The sequence below is a fragment of the Aethalodelphis obliquidens genome, unplaced genomic scaffold (genome assembly GCF_003676395.1).
Source record: "Aethalodelphis obliquidens isolate GAN/ISIS:26980383/991018 unplaced genomic scaffold, ASM367639v1 scaffold16, whole genome shotgun sequence".
Classification (NCBI taxonomy): Eukaryota; Metazoa; Chordata; class Mammalia; order Artiodactyla; family Delphinidae; genus Aethalodelphis; species Aethalodelphis obliquidens.
The window spans coordinates 23,437,401-23,454,399 of record NW_020837960.1 but is presented as its reverse complement, the minus strand read 5'-3'; the positions used below and the strand labels follow the sequence as shown (position 1 = coordinate 23,454,399).

General features: G+C 32.6%; 1 protein-coding gene across 4 annotated transcripts in view; it reads left to right on the top strand.

The window, feature by feature from the left end:
• NBEA (neurobeachin) overlaps positions 1-16,999 on the top strand; it is a 627,914-nt gene that overhangs the window by 65,964 nt on the left and 544,951 nt on the right. For all 4 annotated transcript variants that reach the window (XM_027116524.1, XM_027116522.1, XM_027116523.1 and 1 more), the window contains exons 6-8: positions 724-850; positions 8,145-8,264; positions 10,151-10,297. In XM_027116524.1, the coding sequence (XP_026972325.1) occupies positions 724-850; positions 8,145-8,264; positions 10,151-10,297 (394 nt within the window). The remainder of the gene's footprint in view (positions 1-723; positions 851-8,144; positions 8,265-10,150; positions 10,298-16,999) is intronic.

Genomic DNA, 16,999 nt, shown 5'->3' with positions numbered 1-16,999 from the left:
ATACGATACCATTTACATAAGATCATATGTTGTGTACATTTAAAAAAAAAAAAGAAAGGTCATTTTGGGAGATCATATTTTTATTTCAATAATACTGTCATTTGTCAAAACATTTACAGGTTTTGTTCTTTTTTTTTTTTTTAATATATATTGTGATTGAATTCACAGCTGGAGGAGTGCTCCTCTAGAAGAAAATAACTATATTTCATACTCACATCTTGTTTCTTTTTTTGAGTGAAAATGTATTCCTTTGCTTGATTACCTACGTTATTTATCAAAATTGGCCATGACTTTTTTTTTTGGCAAAGTTGTAAGCTATTTTCAAAGATATAGTAGAATTAAAGAGCCAGTTGATTTTGAAAACGTTAACTGTGTACATGATTTCTGTATTTGTTAATTCCAGGTGGTCATTGAAGGTATATGAAATCTACTTGGTAGGCTTTTGTTGGCTATTAATTTGTTTTTATGTATTTGTGATATTTTAAATTGAACTATTAAAAGGTTCTGTAGTCTTCTATTTTCCCAATTTAAATGCCTTCTTTTAGTTGTTCTAAACTTCTCATGTTTTAGTCTTTATTTGGTACATGTAATACCCCTTCTACTCTATAGGGATGTAAGTTTTATTTTTATAATTATGTTTTATATTATTTGTATAATACTAATCTTTCGATATATTGTTCTTTGTCACAGAGGATATTACACTATTCTCAGTTTTCTTTGCAGTTTTCGTACTAGCAAAGGAGTTGGTTACTCTGCTCATTTCGTTGGCAATTGCCTGATAGTCACATCACTGAAGTCCAAAGGAAAAGGTTTTCAGCACTGTGTGAAGTATGATTTTCAACCACGCAAGGTAGGTATAAGTAAATTATCTATTGAGAATGACACAATTCACCATTCCCACTCTCTTAAAACTCACCTATTATGACTTCTGTAATATTCTCTTTTATTGGTTTTCTCGTGACTCCTACTGCTTTCCTCTTATCCTTATCTGCATTTTCTTTCTACTTTTATATCTGACTTTTGACATAAAAAGATCAGGCTCCTGACCTCTCTCATTCTCTCTCTTGCTGTGATCTGTTGTATGGCATTCTTTCAGTGAACATTCAACATGTGTTTACTGAGTGCCAGACACTGTTGTAGGCACAGGAGATATGACAATGAACAAAACAGACAGCATCCTTGCTTTTGTGAAGCTTATGTTTTTTCGGGAATTTTTATTCAGTTTTATGATAGATTTCCTCCTCTATTCTTATTTCCAGAACTTTATATATTTATATATACTTTATATTCTCATCTCCCTATGAGATATGACCAAGTGAATGTCTTTCTGGCCCCGCAGCCTCAGAATGTGTAACATTGAATTTGCCATCCCAGTCCCATATCATTTATGTTCTTAAGTCCTCTGTTTTTTGTTTTTTTTTCTTGCGGTACGCGGGCCTCTCACTGTTGTGGCCTCTCCCGTTGCGGAGCACAGGCTCCGGACGCGCAGGCTCAGCGGCCATGGCGCACGGGCCCAGCCGCTCCGCGGCATGTGGGATCTTCCCGGACCGCGGCATGAGCCCGTGTCCCCTGCATTGGCAGGCGGACTCTCAACCACTGCGCCACCAGAGAAGCCCAAGTCCTCTGTTTTGATTAAGAGGCTACTGTCTTCATAGTAGTGGAGACTTGAGTCAGCTTCAGCCCCTCTTTGATCTTTGTATCAGTCAGTTAAATTTCCAAGTCCTTTACTTAGTATTGCTGAAATATAGCTTTCACCTTTATAAAATTCTTTACATGTTGCTTAAATTCTTCATATTGCTCTCTTTTTATCTTGGATCCTCTGTCTCCTCCTCTTCCTCCTCCTGATTTATATTCCTGATCATATTATTTCACTGTTCAAACCAATCATTTACTTCTTACTTACTACAGAATAAATTAAAAATTTTAGCCTAGTCTTTCATGATTTGGATTTTATTTTCAGCTTTTTACTTAAACCTTTTATTTTGGCAAAACTGAGCTGATATACATGCTTCACTTTTTTATCTCTTCCTTTTCAAATGTTCGGTCTCGGGCCTGAAATACATTTACTTGTCCCCTTACTCTCAGCTCTAGGTCTTAAATCCCACCCCATTGTTATGTTCCATTTCACATAAGATTTCCGTGGAATCTGTCCCTGATTTGCCTTGCTTTGCTCCCCAGATACAGTCTCTCTTTCAGCATATTATTTCAGTATTTCTTATGGCTGTTATTTCTTTTAAACCTTTATTATTCATTTATATGTGCATTATTTAGTAACTATTGAGACTAAGCTATGTGTTAGATTCAATTTTGTATTTCCTCATATGCCTAATACAGAGTATTGAACTTGGTAGACTGTCAATGATATATGTTAGATAAATAAGTAAAATATGACTTTAACAACCAAAAACCGTTTTCTTTCCTAAAGGAGTAAGTTACATTTATTTGGACAGCTAATTTATATTGAGCAGTTTATTTCCCCGTAGTATGAAATAAATGGGGTATTACTATTGATACAGTGAGAAAAAGGGCATGCCTTGTTGTGGTCAGTGCTTTTTTGTAGGTAAGTATCCCAAGAACCTTTTCCATGTGGAAGTAAGAAGAAAAGCAGTCATGGCAATAAAGACCGAGTAATTTAGGTTGTTGCTATGTTATACACATTTAAAATCTAAAGCTTACTAGCCTTTTTTGTTGTTCTTCCAGCATAATAATGCATATTGCAAAGCTAAGTTAATTTTTGGAATTGTAGAGAATAGAGCAATATCCATGACCATTAAGAGAGATTTTATGCTTTTTGAAAAAGTGTTTTGCACCGGTTTAATGGAAAACACAGTTACTTCGAATGCCAACAACTGCCACATTCTTAGATCTTCATTCTGATCCTAAAATTTTGGTATATATTTTATATAATTTATTTATAATATATTATTATATATGATTTGTGTATAATATGTAAATGTACTATATAATATACAGAAATCATGCAGTATCTTTTAAATTTTCTGCACATCTATGAAAACAATATTAAAGTATTTCAACAATCATTATTCATTCAAAGATTATTCCAAGGCAAACTTTTATATGAGCTTTGTGACTTTAATTGTAGATCTGAGGAATTATGTTACTCTAATTGTAATTCTACCTTCTTCTCTCCCTTTCCTCCTTTACCTCCTCCTCCTTCTCTTTAGCTCATCCTTTTCATCTCCCTTTTCTTTCCCCTTCTTCTCCTCTCCCTCCTCTCTCTTTTCTTATTTTTCTTCCTCCTTCTTCCTCTAACCTTATTTGGTTTAGGTAACAGAACCAGTTTTTAGACTAGAGATTCAAACTTCAGAGTAACTGGTTAGTGTATGTGTGTGTATGCTGTCCTCCACTATGGATTTATAGATGATGAACTCCCTTTCTAAGTCTAATGTTAAACCTCCAGGTTTGGTAATACAGAGAGACTTTTCTTAAGGGAGATTCAGCTGATCCTAGCAGCCCTGAATCTTGTTTCCTGAGATTGAAGGTTTCACTAAATTCAGCTTCTTAAGTAACGATGGCTTCAAGGAGAGGGATATTGCTCTCCTGTTAATGTTTAGACCCATGAAATATGCCTTTGCTTAATATCCGCTAGAATATGGATATTCAGAGACCAAGTTGAAATGTACTTTTAAAAGTCTGTTTAAAGGTAAAGAATAACAAGAGAAAATGCAGAGAAACATGCAACTGTATCATTAGATATATAGATATAATTCACTCATTATCAGCTGGGGTTTACTAGAGAGATCTTTCTTTTGTTTACTGGACTCCATCTTCGTGTCACAGTAATGAAACATTTGAAAGTCCAGAGTCTAAAAAAAACAAGGGACAGAAGTATAGTTCTCCATATATACACTAATATGTATAAGATGGATAACTAATAAGAACCTGCTGTATGAAAAAAATAAGAAGTATAGTTCTCCTTCCCAAATGTTTAAGGCCTGGTCCCCCTTCCAGATTCAAGGGTCTTTCTTGGATATAGAGCAGTGATTTTGTTCACCTTCTTCAGGGCATACTCTACCCCTTATCCACAGGAACAACCATAGCAGATTTGATGAGCCCATGTAAGGTGGTGAGAATGCTTCATTTCTTTTTCTTTCTTTTTTGTTTGTTTTCTTGTTTGCTTATGATCCCATGTGTATTGTGCCACATACTGAAGAAAATATTATTTTGGATGGGGTTTTCAAATATATATTTTTATTTTTACATGAGTCTAATAAAAATCTTTCTCTTATGTAAGGGATAGTTTAATAATTATTTCTATTAAAGAACGTCAATTTAACAATAATTCATTAATATATACTTAGAAAATAGCTTAAAAGTAATGATTCTAAATAAATTTATACATTAGAATGGGAGTTATATTTTCTTGATACAAATCCCACTTTTTTTCATATAAATCTCATTGCCTCTCCTCTAGAAATTCTGATTTATTAGATTTGGGATGCTACCCAGACAGTTTGCCAGATGTGCCAAATTATTTAGAATTTTAGTGGAAGCTTGTTAGAAATACAGATTAGTGGAATTATCATTTTCATGTCAGGAATATGAGTTTTTAACAAATGCTTTAGGTGATTTTTCTCATCAGACAAGTTTAAGAAACAGTGGTTTAAAGAGTATAAATAAGAAAACTTAGCGTCAAGTTAAGGATCAAATAAAATTGCCATTAACTAATAAAAAGCAATTTAACCCCTTTGTTCTCTCCCTCTCCCTCTCTTTCTCTCTCTGTCTTTACATTTTTCCCCTTTGAAAAATGCATTCCCAGTTGTAATAGGTCTCTCTCTCTGTATATATCTTGTTAGGAGCAGGATCAGGGAGTGATATGGGTTTTGAAAGGCCTTCTGTAAAGATTTTTATAAATCTTGAAAATCATTAGTATTTGATTTTACTGTTTCATTATTCGAGATAACTCCATTTTTTATTTTTTCCCTTTCTTTAGTTTTTAAAGGGTATACCCTAGCTAAGTTGTTATCCTGCCTAATAAGGGGTTTAGCTAGACTATCAAAAAGTGCTTTCCTAGTGCTACCACTTAACCAGATGTTTGACCTTGTGAAAGTGAATGTAAACAATTAGCAGATTACCTACTATGTAGTAAATTTACTCAATACATGTTAGCTACAATTGATATTTGTATAAATATCATATTACACTTTTCTGATGAATTCTTAATATGCATCCTTTTTTCTTGTTCCTGTTGTTGTATTTCTTTTATAGATCTATTTTTGAGTTTCAAACTAAATGTAGACCTCAGCATACATGTATAGTATCAGTATGCATATATAGTCTCCGAGTTTACTCCTGTTTCCTTTAGTCAAAAAATATCAAGTCAAAACTTGGGCTCTTTTGATTTAAAAAGACATTTGTCTGTTATCTGTAGAGTATATCTTGATTTACTAAGGGAAGAGAATAGAAACGTTAATTTTCCTATAAATAAGTATTGTTCGTTCTGAGATCAATATATTCATTAAATTGTGTATTCATTTATTCACCCATTTAACCTTTAATGTTAGTGTTATGACCAAAAGCAAACTCTGTTTATAACTCCAAACTTAATTATCTGGCTAATAACTGGATAACTATATTATCTTAAGTTGATGGTACCACTACCCATTTAAGTGAAAAATTGGAAACCATCTTAGACTCCCTTTTTCTATATTAGCAGTTCCAGTCAGTTCTGTTAATTAGTTGCTGTCCCCGCTTTTTAAAATTACCAATGCCTTTGTCTTAGTGTAGGCTCCTATGGTTTTCTTACCTGGACTTTTGCTGTGATTTTCATTTATCTTCATCCACACTTGCCTAACCGCCCCACTTCCTTACTGCTGCCAGTTATGTTCCTGAACTATGGAGATGATCATTTCACTTTCCTGCTCAAAATTCTTTAATTATACCACATTATGCAAAAACTAAAGGCCAGTTACAAAAGGTGAACTATGGGGCTCTTTATGATCTGGTCTTTGTCTATTTTGCCTGCCACACCTGAACACTGAGAAAAGTTTTGTCAAACCGCTGTGCTCCATGTACCATATTAAGTTTCTTCTGCCTGGAATGTTTCCCCCTTGTTTACTCAACTGTTCTATTCATCCTTCAAGTTTAGTCTTAAGCTTTATTTTACTCTTTTAGTGAACTCTTCTCTGTTAGCCTTCCTTCTCTGTCTTTCCTTTCTACCTACCCTCAGTTAGTCATTACTTCTTTTGCTCCCATATATGTAATTTAGATATTATCCATTGTTTTATAGTTGTTTTCATGTTTGTTTCTCTAATGAAACCTCCTTTAGGCTGTATATGTTACATTTCTTTATGTGCCTACAATCTGGGGGACACTTGCCATGAAGTAGGCCCACAGTAAATTCTTTGAATGAACGACTTTGAGGAGTAAATAATATCAATTTTGTCAGAAAAAATCTCATAATGAAAAAATAGTAGATAAAAAATAAATAGAAATATAGTCCGTGGTATCTTATTTATGGGTGTCAGATATGTATTAGGAACAGTTTTTCATAATTTTCATATATTAAAATTGTCTTTGGGCAACAGAAAATCCCTTTCTATTAATAGATATTTATTTATTTTTGTTGTATTTAGAGGTTTAAAATTTCTAAAAATTTTATTCCAAAATATAAAGATTGTATCTCCTCTTTTACCCAGATAGCATTCTGGTTGAAACTTTTTAAACTCAATGAGTGTTAGAGAGGTAAATTTTAATTCTTATACGTGTAAACTTCTATAAGATTTTTCTTAAATTTATTTTAAGCTCAGTTTCTTGATAATTTTATAATATTTAGAAACATGAGTCACTAAATGACCAACTTTGAAGATTTTCTTCTAATTTTAATCAGGGCCAACATATATGTTGCTTTCAGGTCAGGTGAAAGCCTCAGTTTGCAGTAAATTAAGGATGATCTAGAATAAAACAACTTTAAAACAGACATGTTTTAGGGGTTAAATGGTTTGACCTGACTTTTTTTTTATGTAATTGAGGAAAAGTGTTGCTTGTATTACTGTCTTCTGTGAGTTGTTCAGTGCACTATTTTTATTTTCTAAATCAAAATGAATAAAATTGAATTTTGTTCAAAGTATTTCAGATACCTTGAAATGATTAATATTTTAGTGGTTAAGAATTACTCTTATGGCTTTATATTATGTAAAATATGTATGAAATAAATTGAATAGTGCTTTTAACTAATCTGAAGAACAAACTTTGTACTTTATATTTTTATGTTTTTGGGGAAAACTAGTCTAAATCTCTCTTAACTGATGAAAGCATAATTGTTTAAATATCTATAAATCATTTGTATTTTTCTGTAGTTTAGAAATAATATTTCTATATTATCTGCATTAGGCTATTAACTCCAAAGAGGCCAAGGATTAGATCCACAAATTGTTATAGAACTTAAATCATCTCATATGAAAATAGACTTTAAAATGCTTTTTGTTGACACTGGTAACTATAAAATGAGAGCTGAGTATAAACTCATTCCTTGATTCTTAATTAATAGTCACACATTATTAAGTTAAATATAATTATTCCTGGATTTAATAATTCTAAATTGTGGAATTGAAATTATCTAAATCTTATTATAAATGTTAATTTTTTTTCCTTGACAGATTTCTCCTGACTGTTCAATCCAAAGTAGAATCCTAGGATATTCTTTCTCAGTTTACACTGTTCTTATTTCCCCACAGTAATCATCATGATTTTTAATTCTGTATTTGTTTACTTGTCTAATGTATGGCTCTTCCACTGCTCCATAAATTCCAGAAGAGTTTGAACCTATGGTCTGTCTGTAAAAACTGGGTATTTGCAGTGCCTGGCGCAATGCAAATGTTATTAAATGAATGAGCATAAATATAATTGTATTTCCACAATTTTTGGATCTTGGTATAGTGGAAGGATGTCAGTCCAGAGCTGAAAGCGTTCTTGCTCCGTCTCCATCACACATTTATTCTTTATGAGTCATTTTTTTCACCTGTAAAATGAGAAATGGGAAAGGGAATTTGAAAAAATGCTAGTGCACGATCATTAATATTCCTTCAAGCAATTTTTTGTAGTGTGGGATAAATGTTATGGTTGCTTTTAAACAGTAATAACTAAACATTACATATTGATATCCTAAATTTTTTTCATTTAAGTGGTACATGATCAGCATTGTGCACATTTACAATCGATGGAGGAACAGTGAAATTCGGTGTTATGTTAATGGACAGCTGGTGTCCTACGGTGATATGGCTTGGCATGTTAACACAAATGATGTAAGTTTTTATTTATCTGTATTTTAATGTATTTGAGTGTTTGATCTATCACTGTTTATAGCATGAATTGAATAATAAAATAGTTTGGTAGAAACAATACTTTTACTTAGAAATTTTTTTCTATTAAGTGAACTCTTGGTTTAATTTAGTATAATTAAATTGCTAAAAGATATGATTAATGATACAAAAAAAGGACAATTGCTTGGCCAAATTATTAAGTATTAGGTCAAAAATATAAATGCACTATTCTATTCTTTTCAGAATCTCAAGCATTAAAAGTTGTGTCTTATACCTTATTTTGATGGGAAAGCAAGACCTTAAACAGAACGAATAAGTATAACATGTGACTATTATTTACTAGATAAATGGTGATAAATACTGTGGAGAAAAACTAAGTGGGAACAAATATAAAAGTGTAGGTATAGGGAAGGGAGAAGCCAGATGGTCCAGAGATGGTCTTAGTGAGAAGAGTGGAGGGAGAAAGCCATGTGAATATTTGGAGGAAATATCACATTCAGTGGAAGCAGTGAGTTCAAAAGCTTTGAGGCAGAAGTAGAAAGTTTATCTTGGTTTTTACATTTTTTTAAAGGTTTTTTTTTTTTTTAAAGACTCAAATAAAACAAAAATCAAAGAAGAATCTGTGATGAAACGAGTTAGAGATTGCAGAGTTTGAAATATTTACTGTCTGTTCCTTTACAGAAACAGTTTGCTTGTTCTGTCCTAGAAACTCATAGTTGGGTCACAGTCAATAAATATTTATGAGAATGATTTTTTTCAGAATTAGAATATTCACATGAAATTCTGCTTCATATTTGCCCTCCAAAGGGGACAGTCTTTTCTATTGCAGAGTGATTTTGTTGACTGTCATGACTCTGTAGTCATATTTAAAAAGAGAAAGGGAGAAAAGACTGATTTTTCACTTATTTGCAATATTCCAAGAAATGGAGAGGCCTGGACAATAACACATATACACACATACATTATGCAGTCAGTTCTTAATTTCCTATACTTTTAATTAAAGATTGGGTATTTTATGAGGAGTGTCTTTCTTTCTACCTCATTCACAATTTTTTGGTTATTTTACTGAGGCACCAAAGGGATTCCATACATATATAATGTCTTGCTTATCATATTCCAGTGTAGAATAACCTGTGAGGTTGGGAGGACTGAACTGAACAGTGACTGCTTTCACTGGTCTGGATAGATGGGGCCACGTATTAGGTGAGAATTAAGAAGTAGAGGTGGGAAGGGTCTTGTTAAGTGTGGTTTCTTAGGTGCTGAACTCCCCAGATGGAGAGCACTGTACCATCTGCTTTAGTCAGCAGATTTTGGTGATTATTGTTTATCTGATTCTGCATAGTTCCTACTCATGTAAGAGAAGGAAGTGATTTTTCTTTGTGTCCTTAACTTAGTGTAGAGAAATAGAGAAATGTATCCATAGTGGAGAAATTAGGTAGAACTTTTAAAATTCAGTCCAGTGTGTTTATGGTTAAATTTGGAATAGTCATTATGTTGATTCAGATGACTATCTATGGACAATTACAAATAATTACAGTTTTAAAATTTATTTTACTTTTGTAAATAAATAGTTATAAGCCCTTTTGCTTTTAACCATAGAACTTGGAGAGTTGGTCAGGTGATTATTGAGTAGATGGTTATTGTTTGTTTGCTTGCCCATAAATATGAAACATTTAACTGATTAACTTTCCCTAAAAAATCTTTAGTTGTTTTTTATTATTTAAATATTCCATAGAGTCTTAATTGTTGCTTTCTTCTGTTATTATTGTTATGCCTTATGGTATTCCTGACAATGAAGGCAGGTGTCCTTAAATATTTTGTCATTACAAAATAAAACATTTGATTTTTTTATGACTTTTTAAAACTAGAGCTATGACAAGTGCTTTCTCGGATCTTCAGAAACTGCTGATGCAAATAGGGTATTCTGTGGTCAACTTGGTGCCGTGTATGTGTTCAGTGAAGCCCTCAACCCTGCACAGATATTTGCAATTCATCAGTTAGGACCTGGATATAAGGTAGTAAAACCATCTTATTATAAATTCTATGGAAAGTTTTAGGTGTGAAATGTGATACAATATAATATATAGTGATAGACTTTCTTCAATGTGGTTTAAAAGTCATCTCTGTATTTTGGAACTGAGTTATTATTATATGTTTCATTTTGTTTCAAAGGTGCTTTTTCACTTTTTAAGTATTTTCCCTTCATGAACTTCTTTTATTCTTTAGAATGTTTTCTAATGTTGAAGCTGTGGCTTTTCTTGACATAATTCTGAAATAATAAATTTTATAAAACCATATTGCTTAATGTGGTATTTGAAATCTCAAATTTTGAAATATATAAATTATATTATGAACAATTGAAATGTTAGAAATAACTCGAAAAGAATAGTTAATTATTTAGAAGGAAAATGATGTAAAATATTACATGTAGCTGAAATTATTCAGTTTTAGCTTCTATTCTTGTTTGTCCTTTGCAGTAGGCAAGGAAGTGGGTACAGTAGTGCATATCCTAATTTTGCAAAACTAATTATTTAATGTGATTTATCATATTCTTCTGGTTTTTTGACTTTAAAAACAAAGATATATTTAAGCAAGATATTACGTTCACATATATGAATTAGTTCTTAATGGGCAGTACACCTGGCTGGGGAAATATGTGAGTTTTGTTTAAGTCACATTAGGAATTGTGATATCCCAAGCTGTTTGGAGCTGAGCGAGAATTCTAAAGTGTAAGTCAAAGTATTTGTATTTCTGAAGAAGCACGTGTCTTTCATGTAAGAGTTTTTTTTTTTTTTTTTTTAAATTACTGTTTAAATAATCAATGTGAAGATTGTGTTATAGAAAAGGAGTACTAAACATTAAAAATATTTCTTCTTTGCCTTTGGATTTTTGGATTAACATTTCTTTTTAAATTTTTATGTTCTATATTGGACATATAAGTAACAGTTTGAATTTACCCTTATTAAAAGATATTTCTGTTCCCAATGATTTTAATAACCATAATAATACTGAATGACAATAGTGCTGTCATTTTTATGTCAAGGTGACAGTATTTACTACCATCTTTTGTCCATATCATTTTATTTGTTTTTATCCCTAGAAATGAATTTACGCTTGTACAGCCACTTTTTCTTTCATGGGTCCTTTTATTGGGTTTGAGTCCTAGTTTGGCCATGTGTTGGCTTTGCATGGAAATGTTTCTGTAATTCAGATATTTGGGCTAATATGCAACTTGCCTTCCTTTCATACTTCTTTGCCTTGTTCCATATTAATATGTGAAGTTGCTTTCTTCAAGCACTAACAGAGTGATGTTAAATAGAGTGACAAACCAATGAAATATAAATAAAGGTAGAAAATCAAGAAAATACAGATGTGCAAATCATAAATCCAGTATGATTGCTATAGTGAAATTTCAGAATTGGTGGGAGCTTCTTGGCAGCAAAAAGGAAAAAGGGTTAAACATAAGTAGTTATATAATTCTCCATTCAGAAAGGCGCAAACATTGTTCTGAACCACTTTGCAAACTTAGCAATTTGTCATATGGCTCTTTCTTATCACATTCTTTTATACCAACAGTGAAAATAAGTAGTAACTCTGTGTCACCTTGTTTGTACACAAGTACCCAAGTGATGAAGAATCTATTCCTTGAATCCTAACATAGACAATAGAGTACCTACATCAGAGTCAGAACTTTTAAAAGAAAATGGCTCTAAATTTTGAGCATTTCATGAAAATGTATTTCATTAAGATTTGAAAGTTCCCTGTCTGTAGGCATAGCCTGCTGGGCCCCTTATTGTTGATGGAGGTTGACTGTAAGTCCATGGGTGCATGTGTATTTTCTCAACTTGTAAATTTTAAAAGTACAATTACTATCAGGACAGGCATCTGCAAAAATTTTGTCATTAAAAAGTTATCTCTGGAAATTCAGAAAATGAAGGAAAGGTGCAGAGGATGCAAATGAATATCAGACTGTGTTATGACAGGGAAAAAGGCTGAGGTGGTTCACACATTATAGTCTCAATTTTCTTGGTAAAGTAGGAGGCAAGGTCACTTCCCGTCAATGAAGCGATAGTGGGTTACAGTGGAATTTTTAAGGTATGTAGGACATATTAATTAGTTGAAATTTTACAAATGAAGCTTACATCATTAGTTGTTATATAATAACACAGTATTTATATTTTTTGCCTCAGAATCTCTGGAGAAAAGAGACAGCATAAAAGAGTTGTATTGGTCAGACAGTATTGTCTGTGGTTCTGAGCTTAATGTAGATCGCATGTCAACATCTGGGCTTTAAAATAAATAAAATAAATTAATTCTCCCCCAAATAATGTCTTCAGAATATCTATACTGTGAAGCCTGTCTCAAGTGATTTTGACCTGTGGATCATGAGAGTGCTAAATAATTTTCTTTATGTGGTTTTGAGCAGTGTAACTTGTCAGTGAATATTTTGTATTTGGTTATCTTTGGTAAATGGCAAATGAGGAAAGATATCACTAATCAGTTAAATAACTCATTAGGTTTGGAAGAAATTTGTAAAATACAGACTTTCTCAGTGTAACTTTCTGTAGTATAGTAAAATTTACTCTGAGTTAAGTTGATTTTGGAGCTCCATTTGGTTGGAGTTATTGAATGTTTACAAGATTATGAAGTCATATATAAGGTGGCCTTTTGACATAAACTTGCAGAACAGATTTTAACAAAGTTTAGATATTTCATAATCATTACTGGAGATTTCTTAATTATCAAATAACCTATGTGTCAAGCAATTAGTATTCATTGCTAGATATTTCAGTATTTAGTTTTGTGTTCTGTCTTACATTCAAGAAAATGATAGCATCATGATGTTTTAACAGTTTATTATATTAGGATAAAAACCTAACTGATAAGAGAAAATGTATAAAACAACCTCCAGAACGAGAAATCCACTTTGGAGATTTTCCAAAACTCATATGGAAGGGAAAGCTCCTAAGAAACTGATATTCCCACAAATAACCGTGTAAAAACTCTGGACATCACACTGAAAAAATCCACCTGAGGGCCTTGGTGACTGAATAAAAAGCAGGGATGTTTTAGAGGGGAGTCAAAACATGGAACAAGTGGTCAGCATGGGCTGAGTTTCTCATTTTTCTATTTTGATGTACCAACTTCCCAGCCAGAAAAATTAAGGTAACAAGCACTAGGGCAAGCAGCACTACAGGGTGATTAATGGGCCCCCAGAAAAGAGGCAGTCGGAAAAGGGTCTGAATTCTATATTTTAAAAAAACACAGTTAAAATCTATGCCTGACCCATGAAACCATGTATGATCATGACAAACGGATAGTAGATTGTAAATAAGACTTCAAGAACTGAATTGAGATCTGAGACACCACACATAGAAGGCATGACAATCTGTAATTGTATCTAAACAAGAAAACGACCCCCCAAAACAAAATCATCTGGATTTTTTCAGAATATAGTCTCCACAGGATAATATTCAAAATGTCCAGCATATCATCACAAATTACTCATCCTATGAAGAGCTAGGAAAATGTGACTTATTCTCAAGGGAAGAGAAAATCGGCACATGCCACCTCCAAGATAACATAGAATTGTTTAATTATCACATGAAGACTTTAAAGGACTTTTTATAACCAGCAGTGTAAAGAAATTTGCTTGTAATGAATTAACAGGTGGGAATTATCAACCACAAAATAAAAAAATCAAGTGGAAAATTTGGAACTAAAATATATATATTTAAAGTAAAAAGAAATCCACTGTTTGCTTATTAGCAGAATGGACGTGAACGAAAAATAAATGAACTTGGATATAGATTGAAACATTAGAAGAGAGATAGAAAAGATTGGGGGGAAAGAACTGAAGAGATTTATGGGACAGTCTTGAAATCTAATATGCAAAGTGATGAAATAAAAATTTACATTTGAAGGCAAGACAAGAAAAATTTAAACATAAGGTTTTTCTCTGCCCTTTGGACTCCTTTCTCCCTTCTGGTGTGCATTGTGCATCTGCATTATGCATTAACCAGACCTCTCCAACGCAGAAATACCTGCTCAACCATAAAGATCAGTTTTTCTCCTTCTATTGCCAGCCATATAACTCCTTAGAAGATAACAATCCTTTATCAATTCTGTAAGGAGTCATGATGACCCACTACTTGCCTTGTACTTGCAGACATGTTTGGTGAACTTTATATACAATGCCAGTATATCATTTCCCTTAAAGATAGCAATTGGTGCAGAACAGACTGGAGATACTGGGCCACACCTAATGGAAGTTTTTAGCTTAAATACTTAGGACCTTATTAATGCTACTAGTTATAATACTTGTATTCTGCCTGTTTTACAAGATTATTGTTCCTTGTATTACCAAATGTGTTACTGAGCCTCAGATAAAATTAATGATTATTAGGTGACTTGAAATGATTGACCAAATATATAGTCATATGAGATCAATGATGGTAATAGTATAACTCTAGATATGGGAAAAAACAACAAGAGGGAACCATTTCCTGGACCATAACAGACTAGTGAAAGAGGAGGTCCACAGGCCTTTGGCTACTGTTAACAGGGCCTAGTCCAGTAACAGCACATTGGGTGGCCTGTCAACAAAATCCTCGCCTGACATGGGACTGAGTATTCTTAGTGCCATGGGACAAATTCGTTCAGAAATGCCGCCCAAACTGAAAAGGAAGGGATTGGAAAATAATGTTTCCCACCATCCAGTTCTACAAGAATCAAGTCGTTAGCCACTGCAGTTGCTGACTTTTAATACACCCTGAAAGGAGTTCAGGGCAGAGACCAGGAATGAGACACTCTGTGCTCTGGGAAAACTGGCAGAACTGGCCTTCAGATAGTTTGATATTTTCAGGAGAAGGTTTTATGAACCCAAACTCATACGTTTTCCCATACTTAGAAAAGCACTAAAATCATTAACTAAAAGTCTGTTCCTCATGACTAGCATCAGCCTTCTACTGAGATATGCGTTTGGTTGCATGTACCCTCTTCACCAAAATGTCATATATACTTGACCTTTCCCCCCTTTACCTTTTGGGAGCTGTTCTCAGAACTCACTAAGAGGCTGTCTCCTGGGTTATAATCCTCAAATTTGGCTTGAATAAAAATTTCCACTTCTTTCTCATATGATTATTGATTAACTTTTAATTGAAAAAAGTGTGAGAGAAGGGGGCAGAAAAAATATTTGAGGAAATAATAGTAGAAACTTTCCCAAATTTGTTGAAAAACTATTTATAGACTGAAGGAACTCAGCAAACTCCAAACAAAATAAATTTAAGGAGTACCACAGAAGGCATATTATAGTAAAACTGCAGAAAACCAAAGGAAAGAGAAAATCTTGAAAGCAAGCAGAGAAAAACTAGACATAAATAAGGTAAAGAATCATTTGAGTAACTGCACACTTCTCATTAGAAATCAGGGAAGCCATAGAGCTGGAGCAAAACCTGTCAACCCAGAATTTTTCATTCAGTGAATATATTCTTTAAGTTTTATAAATGAAAATTAAGATAATTTGTTGCTACCAGATGTACATTACAGACTGGAGAAGGAAAGTTGGATCATTAGGAATGAATGAAGACCATTAGGAATGCTAACTGTATGGGTAAAAATAAAATATCCTTTCTGTTATTTTCTTTAAAATAAACAAAACTGATTAAAGAAAACATTACTACACTGTCCTTTTGGTTTATAATGTATATAAATGTAATATATATGGCAACTCTAACAGTAGGTTCTGGGGAGGGGATATAAATGGAGCTATATGGTTGCAGACTTTCCATATTTTATAAAGTGTCTGTGATATAATGATATTGACTGAAATTCAATAGCCAAGACAAAAAAAAAATGACAAATTTTAAATCATTTTCTTTTTTTGAAATGTAAGTATTATTTAATTTCCCTACAGCCTATGCTGTAGACCTCTTTTTCAAATCAAAGGTAACATATATTCAATACATACTTAATAGAAAGGAAAAACAAAATAAATTAATGCAAGCCAATAGAGACTGAATATGAATAAGAATCATTCACTCTTTCAGTCATTCTTTCTTTTAGTAAATATTACTATTAAATATTGTTTTTTGGCATTGTTATTCTAGGTGTTCAGGGGTTAGGGATATGATAGTGAATAAAACAGACAGGAATCCCTGCTTTGACAGAGAAAGACAAATACTGTATTTTTTTACTTAATATGTGGAATCTAAAAAACAAATCAACAAATACACCAAAATAGAAACATATTCACAGATACAGAGAACAAACTAGTGATTGCTGGAGGAAAGATGGGAGGATGGGTGAAATATATCAAGGGGATTAAGAGATACACACTACCAGTTATAAAACAAGTCACATAGATGTAATGTACAGCCCAAGGAATATTATAAATAGTATTATAATAACTTTGTATAGTGTGTAATCTATAAAACTATTGAAGCAGTCACTAAACATAGTGACTAATATAAGTCACTATAAGTACATCTTATAATTATTATGTCACTGTATTATAAGTACACTATAAGTACATCTGAAAATAATATAAGTCAACTGTACTTCAATAAAAAAAAATTCCTGCCTTTATTGGGGGGAAAGAGGATGTACATTATCATGGGAGGAGACAGACAACAAAACAAAATAAAAATATATATATAATGTGCTAGATGGTGATAAGTACAATGTGAAAAATAAAGTAGATAAAAAACAGGGAAAGT